Here is an 8,668-nt window from a genome sequence, read left to right on the forward strand (position 1 = left end):
TATTGGCAGGTTTCTGCACCATTCTGTATTTTATTCTTCCACATATTAAAGTGCGAATGCGGCTATGTTACATTCAGTTTGTGGAGACAACTGCAGTTAAGTAAAGCGGAAAGGTGGAGCGTGGTGAATTCAAGCCATTTGTTGGCCAAGAGTATATTTAGACATAGCACAGGTTTCCAGAAGGTGCTACAGGGCACATTCATGACAAATAGGCTTAGCTGGCAGCCGGCCATCCATTTTCTTCTCTCTTCTTTCCAGAGGTTTTCATAAACAGGAGTTCTGAAGCTGGGAGTAAGCCAGCATCATTCTCATGCCTTGAACTTATTTGTGGTGGGTTCAGGTGATGGTGTTCACCGGCAATAGATGAATTTCTTTATGGGATTGTCTGTGACTTTCCTTTGAACTAACATGTATGTGTTGAGAAACTTACCTGAAAATTTTTGCCCCAGTAATTCTTCATACACTTAGGTAGAAGGACTGGGGGGAAAAAAGCTTTGTCCACACTAGTTCTGGTTCTCAATTCTACCAGGTAAATAGAGGAACCAGCGCATACAAGTTCAATTGTAAAGTTGCTGGCTGTTTTAAAATCCAGAAATACCAGATGTGGTAACAGGTTGAGTTTAATTCATATCTCACGTTGGCTTGCCTTATCCTTACCATGAGGTACTCAGCTGATGAGCTCACTGGTTTCTTTACTTTGGCCTTTGCCTGCAGCCTGCCGGTCAGCTGGCATGCTGTGCCAGTACCTGGGATTCCTCGCTGCCCCCCCGCACAGCCTCTGCCCCACAACCCCCAGGATTTTTTGGTATGCTCATTTGTAACTGGGTTTTCTCACCCCGATCATCCTTCAACCCAACTCTCCCCTGAGCTTCAGGGAAGCACCACAGGAGCCAACTTTTCTGTTTACTGTTTCACTATACATTCTTTGCTGTGTTGACTTAAAATTTTTTTGGTAGGCTACTCCATGACTTTCCAAGCAACATAGCCTTCCCTCCTTGGAAACCAATAAATGGCTTGTTTTGCTTTCACTATGCCAGGCTGGATCTAGCAAGGCAAAGGCCAACAGTCTTTGTGTTTTTCAAAATGTTCTGTCAGTAGCTCTGTAATCACCGTTTCTATTCAGTTCTGCTTCATCCCAGATCAGCAAGCTTTAAAATACACAGGATTTTGTTGACAGAACGTTAAAATGCAGTCCTCTGCACTTTCAGATGGATTTAAAGGCACACTTGACACCAAAATTAAAGGCAACTGGAAAGACCTAAGCCCCCTGTATTTCCATGATTTTGTCTATTGACAAGCATAGTCCTTTTTTTTTTATTTATTATTTTTTTATTTATTTGTAATGCTTTTTCCAAACCAGTTACACAACACGATTCTGGCCTCAAGCAGCTTCTGTGGCTACCAAACATCAGTTGACTGTGTTTGTGCATCAGCCTCTGCTGTGGTGCCCGGTCGGTTGGTGTTGCCTGCTGGGACAGTCTAAGCGAGCTCTACCAGAACACCCTGGAGAGGCAGAAAGTGCCCTACACCTGTTGTTCCACCACGCAGTGGCTGCACTGAGCTTTCAGCCTCCCGTGGGATAGGTAGTTCAGGCTGGAAGGGACCAGCTGGTCCAACCTTCAGCTCAATGCAGAGTCAGACCAGGGTGTGCAGTGCTTTTCCCAGTCAGGCTTCATCCTCCAAGGATGGAGATCCCACTGTGTCTCTGGGTACCCGCTTTAGTGCTGAACCACTCTCCATTTGAACATTTTTTTTTCCTTGTCAGGATGTTTTTAGCCAAAGTTTTCCTTGCTGCTCCTTGTGATCGTTGCCTCTGACCTTGTACTGTGCACCTCTGTCAAGAGTCTGTCTCCATCTTCCCTGTAACTCCCCATTATGTACCTGAAGACAGCAGTAAGGGCTCCCCATACCCTTAGACCCCTCCTCTCTAGGCTGAACAAATGTTTAATGTCTTTTTATACAATGACCTGCTGAGAGAAATACTCAAACTGTTGACAGAGACACAAGCCTTGCCTGTTCTGCTGAAATAGGTGCATGCCAAGCTAGTTGCAAGGAAAGGATTGTGTGCCAGGCTATGTCTTGGCAAGTCAAGACACATTCATTTGCCATGGTTACTACTCAACTGTATAAGCACATTTGGTGTTGGCAAAAAGCCTTTCCTGAGCCATGTGAAAAGGTGTAGCACACACAGAGCCTAAGAAATGGTAGTGTCATTATGTTGGGGGGGGGGGGGGGGGAATCAAATTATTCCAATACTTAGAAAAGTCCCCTGATTTTGGTACACTTATCCAGCCCTGGCCCTCAGGAAATCTGGCACCGTATACCATTTTATCACAACTGCCTCAGGCTTATAGGAAGGCTTTAGTCTAGTTCTCATGGATGTTCCTGTCTTTACTAAACAAAACTATGCCTAGGCTAGGATTACTTTCACTTGTCAGCCTGAAAAGCCATTTTCTATACAAAATAGCAAACTGCCACTTTTTTTTTTCAGCATTGTGTGACACAACCGCTCTTTAAATGTAGAACTGCACAGTCAGTGAGTTACTGAGTGGCAGGGGAGACTGGACTTTCCTCCCTCAGTAAGTAGATTTCATGCCCACACAGGCCTAGAGAGCAGAGATCCCCCCAGATCCCTCCTACAGGAGGAGGAATCTGTACCCCGTGTTTCGGCACTAATAGATTGTTGGTATCTATCTCACTTAGAGGAAAGAATCAGTATAATATAATTTGTGGGTTTGCATTAATGAAGGATGGCTTTTTTTCTGTTTGCCGTAAGCAATTGTAAATTCTTCCATGGAGACTCTGGAAAATTCACTCAGAGTTTGCACTGAGTGGTTTAAAACAGAAGCCCAGCGACATCATGCATGATACAACCCTCTCCCACATGCCTTGCAAGGACCTTAAAACCATTAGAGCTTTACCAGCCTGCACCCCCCGCTCCAGAAACTGTCCTATTTAAGCATAAATGCTGCCCCAGGCTGGGTGCTGGGGATGGAGGAGAAGTCCATGGAACCACACTGTCACCGCTGCTTCATATGGCAAGGCCAAGGCGAAGGTGGGAGAGAGGGGTGAGGGATCAATAAAGTCTCTTTTACTCATGGCAAATCCACATCTGTGTTGATGTTGTCAGTGCAGTGAAGTGTTCACATTTTCAAACTACTGCCCTTCTGGTCGAGGAATCATATATGAACCAAGTTAGCAGTTCTGCCAGGAAATAACAAGGATACCCATGCATTTCAGCAGTGCTTTTCATCAGATCATTCCTACTTTACAAACAGAATTAATGAAGCCTCACAACATCCCTGTGAGGTAGGTGGAAATTCTTACACCCATTTTACAGGTGGAGAAAACAGGCACTGAGAAGTAAAGTGATTATCACAGCAAGTCAGAAGCAGAGCTGGAAATAAATCTAAGATTATTATCCTAGGTCCACTGCTCTAGACACTAGAGAACACCAACTCCCACATGCTATTGTAAGCTAAGACACTACCTTTCTCTTCTACTTTCACCTCCTTTGGTGATTTTGACACTTGTACCTTATGCTCCTTGCAGAGAGCCATGCTACCAGTTAGCAATGTAGTTGCACAGGGAGCCAAGGGCGAACACAGCCCTTTAAATGATCCAGGCATGGCTCTAATTGTCCAGTGACTTCCCCCTTCCCAAAAGATAATTTTCCCTGTTCTTCACATATATATAAATATATATATATATATATATATATGTTTTGCGTAATCATTTTTCAAGTAGAATCATACACTGAATCCACAGCTCTGAGGCTGTTATGCAACTTCACTAGGAATTTCTTGAATAAATGATTCTATTTGTCTCATTGAGAGGGAATAAACCACATTTATATGCTATCACATCCAGAAATAGCAATAATCCTTTGCTCATCTGTATGGCCTTCCACCAAGGACCTCCCATTTTATTACTAACACAATATATCGAGCCTCACATCACCTTCGTGAGGTAGAAAATGATTCCCAATTGTACAAGAAGGAAGAATGACTTGCTGACAGTCCCACAGTGATTTCATTGCAGAGTTGAGGCTGAATGCCAGAAGACCGGACTGTTAGTTCCCTGCCCAGTTTGCTGAGAAGCACTGTCTTAGATGCCATGGCTCGTACTTGGTGTCTACAGATTCACCAGCAGCCTGGCAGGGTACTTGAGAACTGGCTCGAAAAAAAATAATAAACCACAAGCAGTTGAGTGGATGCAGGAGGAAAGTGCTGGCTTGTTTCATTGTGCTGTCGTGACCTGGAGGAAGAAACGAGCTTTCCTGCAGCAGCTGCGAAAAAACTACAGTGTCCGTTGAGTCCATTGAGTCCACTGCATACAGCGCATTTTACTGAGGCACTCCAGTGAAAAAGAACGACATACTCAACATCTGATGATTAAAGACTGGACTGCCTGATGGCTGTACTGTAAACCATATACCTCCGATGAATAAGCACTCATCTTTAAGAAGTCCAGTGATCTAATGAAGGTATGCATGTCAGAGGTCAGGAACAGGGATGGTTATTAAAATACTTTGCATATAAAAGGATTTTTCAAGTAATTAGAAGTCAACAAGGGTAAGGGTGATACATCTAGTCCAATACACTGGTACCTGGAAGGGTCAGATGCTCTGAAGAAGGTAGAAGATACCTTATACTGAAGGGTTACAGGTTTTGGGTTTTTACCTAAGGGAACCTGTGTTTCCAGCCCCCTTCAACTGGGCTGGCTGATGCTTAGAACCATTAAAACTCCATTATATCTTTCTAGTTTACGCTTTATAACTTTCTGTGAAGAAAACAAAAAATAACAGATCCCATCTAATCTAAGTGTGGTGATTTTGCTGTTCATCTAAATCTTTGCCCTTTCTCAAATTCTAGTATCTTGAATTGGGCACAGTGGACTCTTTTCCTGCTGAAAAATATTCTCTGTCCTCAGTTGCCTTCCATTTGTGTTAACTCTTCTCCTGTTTCTGTATTAAAAGAGCAGATAAGCAGTAGCCTCCAATTCTCTGCGTGTTCCTTCACATGTGTTGTTTTGCCACATTCCTTCCCAAAACTGAGGAGGTACCTTCCAGTCTTCCTTCACAAGGAAGGACGATCTAACAGCCTTTGTCCAGGAGCAAAGATTTTGACCTCAGGCTGCAAACCTTAGGAAAATACACAGGCCCAAGAGGAGCAAAAGGATTAATAGTGTTAAAAAAAAAAAAAAAAAAAAAGTGGCATCGCTATGGCGCTGAAGAATTCCAATGCACCCTACAAACTTTCTACATATGTACAGCTTACATCACTCGGCAGTGAAGTCCAGCCACCTCTGCACTCTACAGGGCAGCTGCGTAACAAGGCAGGGGCACTGCACTGTGGTTAGACCCGCGAGTGACAGAACTGACTGTACTGGTGGCTGCCTGGACTGGGACGTGGGGCAGCAGGGCTGGAGGTGTCAGCCCAAGCCTATCCAGAGCTCTCAGACACCCATTTGACCTCCGTGGGCTTTGAGTCAGCCCTGCTACAATGGGAGACCACAAGGGGTCTTTTCTAGCTGGTGGCGGGATGAGTTTTATGCATTATGCCAAAGACCTTTTTTTCCCTGACCTGGATTAGAGCCTGCTCAGGGAACAATGGGATGGGCTGCAGCCCAGCAGAAAGAATTCGCTGAGCTGGCAGGGGCTGAGGTTTGCAGAGCAGAGCAGATGAGAGTGCATACCTGCACTTTCCTGGCATGAGGCTCAGTTTTGGGGGGACATAGCTGTTAACCTGAAGCTTTTGAACGCATTGCTGCACTGTCCCAGCCGAAAGGTGCTGCTGTAGTCCTAAAATTGGAAATGCACAGACATTTAAACATTCTGCCTTTTGTAAAAAAGATTTTTGCTGAGGCTCCGAGAGTTCTGTACAGATCTGTTGGCACGAAAGGTCTAAATAATCTTTTGCAAGGCCTTGTTTTACTCGAGGCTTTGGCATTTAATAGAGAAGTAGACCACTGGCTGGCTCCCGTCTGTCAAATTTAAAACAAAGGTTGTCAAAAGACTATTATATCAGACTTTTCAAACTTGAACAACCCGTTTTGTATTTAGAGGTTTAAATAGTCACATAGTTCCCCAGAGCCCTGGTTTAAGTTCATGGGTGCCTTCAGGACTCTCTACCTGAGATTTGCTGAGTGCCTGTAAGTCTGGGAGCTCCAGGAACTGAGCACATGTCAGGATCATGCCATGAAGGCTTATACTTGGTTTCATGCTCTGGGGGCTGTGGCTGTTTCCTCCTTTCACAGAAGTCTCCCCACGCTTGCTTTGCTAAATTGAGTTTCAGATCTTTAAGTCACAAGACTACAAGTAAAAAATATCACTTGAATTATTCTTTCTGGTGCTCGGAAATAGGCTCAGGGCTGGATGACCCTCTTGGGAACAAATAACCCATCTGTGGTCATCTGCTAAATCCGAGTAGAGAGCTACTGTTAACCTTGCCTACTGTCAATGTCACTTGAAGAGCAGAAATATTTTTGGCAAAGGGAAAATATGTTTTACCTAACTCAGATTTGCATTCGCAGAGAAACTGGGGATGTTTGGGCTTTTATTTTCTGAATAGGGAGGGGGAATAGTGCTTGCTATTTCAGCACGTTGATGCGAAGCACAGAATTAATTTTGTGAATTAAATAACTGCAATTCCGTGCCAACAGTTAAGGGGAGATCTGCTCAGCATGCCATAGGTGGAAACAGGAAAAGAAATACTAGATACAGTTGTTAATCAGTCTTCCCCCTCGCTGGCTGAAGAGACAGATCCTCCCCGCGTTCCTAGAGAAATGTGGAACACAAAGCTTCCAGTAAATACGTTCACAGTGGTGACATTTGGGTTTCACTGCCATGTTAGGTTTTAAAAGACATCAGTTATGTGTACAGTGTAGATATTACTGTAAGAAGTGATCTGGCATGTGGAAACAGGGAAAAATGTTCCTTTTCAAATGGAACATACAGGGCAAATAAGGCACAGTTACCGTGATAGGACCTTTCCAGCTGAGAATGTCAAGAGGAAACACTATTCAAATGGCCATTTTAGCACTTTGCCTAAAAATATCTTTTGATTCTTTCTCTATCTCTCCTTTTCTCTTCAACCTTTTCCTTTCCATGTGCTCCCTGTATCCTGCACCTTCATACAGTCAAATCATCCGACCTGGCCCGGCTGCTGGCTTTACTTAGCCTGCTGAGGGGTCTCATATCAGTGGCAAGTTCAGCAGGTGCTGAAGGCCCTTCAATTTCATCGCTCACCGCCTCCTCTTCTTTCTTCACCCCTGGCTCTTCCTGAGGTCTTGGCTGCTCTTCTCGTTCCTCCTTCTCCCCTGCTCTTACCTTCTCCTCTTCTGGTTCCTTCGCTTGTGCATACGATGGTAACCTCTCATCGAATGCTCTGGAGAGATCTTCCAATGGTCCCATCCCAATCTTCTCCTCAAACTCGTTGAAGGCTGATGGAAGGGGACTGGGCTCAACTCCTACTTCTGTGAGAGGGAAATAGTGCGACACCGGCTTCTCTTCTTCCAGCAGCTTGTAGCCTTTGGCCTTCGGGATGGAGGTGACTGCGATGGCATGGAGGGGCTTCTCTGGGACCTCCCCCAGCTGTTCCTCTGCTGGTCTTCTCAGGGCCCTCCGGATCCTTTTCATGATCAAGTGACTGATCTCCACCAGGTTGAGGAAGAGGGACACGGAAGCCACCACCAGCATGAACATGATAAAGATGGTCTTCTCTGTGGGCCTGGAGACAAAACAGTCCACAAGATTGGGACAGGGCCACCGCCCGCAGCGGTACAGGGGGAGAATTCGGAAGCCATAGAGGAAGTACTGACCGACTATGAATCCCACCTCAAAGAGGGTTTTGAAAATGATGTGGAAGATGTACGTTCTCAGGAGGGTACCCTCCAGGCGAAACTTCTTGGACCCGTCAGGGTTGTTGCCTTTGTTTTGATTTGGAGCCAGGGGCAGCTTCTCTTCATCCACCTCAGCTTGCTGACGCCTCTCGGCTTCCTCCCTCTCTCTCCTCTTCTCCTCCATGCGGACATGGTGCACCGCATGCCCAAAGTACATTAGCGAAGGCGTGGACACAAAGATGATCTGCAGGACCCAGAGGCGGATGTGGGAGATGGGGAAGGCCTCATCGTAGCAGACATTCTCGCAACCAGGTTGCTGGGTGTTGCACACAAAGTCTGACTGTTCGTCTCCCCACACTAGCTCAGCAGCTGTTCCCAGGATCAGGATGCGGAAAATGAAGAGCACTGTGAGCCAGACTCTCCCGATGACAGTGGATTGCTCGTTCACCTGCTCTAAAATGTTCCCCAAGAAACTCCAGTCACCCATTTCTTACTGTCTAAGGAAAGAAAACAGAAACAGAATGACCACAAATTACGCTAAATTTAAAAGACTTCAGGTTTTCCCACTGATGCCTTTTGTTGCTTTCAACCAGTATTTCCCTAATACAGTTTGAGAACAGAAAGAAGGTTGCTCGCTTATTTGCCTGATCACAATGATTTATTAGCAGGAGGAGAGCTGGGAAGCCAGAGCAAACTGCTTGCTAAATTCTTTCTTCCCTGGCTCTAAATGGGCAATTACTTTTCAGCCGGGGGAGTATATTTATCTCCTTTTCCAGGTGAGAGTCTTCTGTAGTGCCTTGTAGGCTCAGTTGCTTGAGCCTGCTTA

General features: G+C 45.3%; 1 protein-coding gene across 1 annotated transcript; it reads right to left on the minus strand.

The window, feature by feature from the left end:
• Window positions 1-5,231: 5,231 nt before the first annotated feature.
• On the minus strand, window positions 5,232-8,329 carry GJA8 (gap junction protein alpha 8). The gene has a single exon (XM_056329807.1). The coding sequence runs from the start codon at window positions 8,327-8,329 to the stop codon at window positions 7,133-7,135; it is 1,197 nt and encodes a 398-aa protein (XP_056185782.1). The 3' UTR covers window positions 5,232-7,132.
• Window positions 8,330-8,668: the final 339 nt, after the last annotated feature.

Source organism: Falco biarmicus, chromosome 2 (assembly GCF_023638135.1).
Source record: "Falco biarmicus isolate bFalBia1 chromosome 2, bFalBia1.pri, whole genome shotgun sequence".
NCBI classification, from domain to species: Eukaryota; Metazoa; Chordata; class Aves; order Falconiformes; family Falconidae; genus Falco; species Falco biarmicus.

Excerpts from the sequence above, each read along its gene's own strand:
- GJA8 (XM_056329807.1), bottom strand. The coding sequence starts at position 8,329 with ATGGGTGACTGGAGTTTCTTGGGGAACATTTTAGAGCAGGTGAACGAG.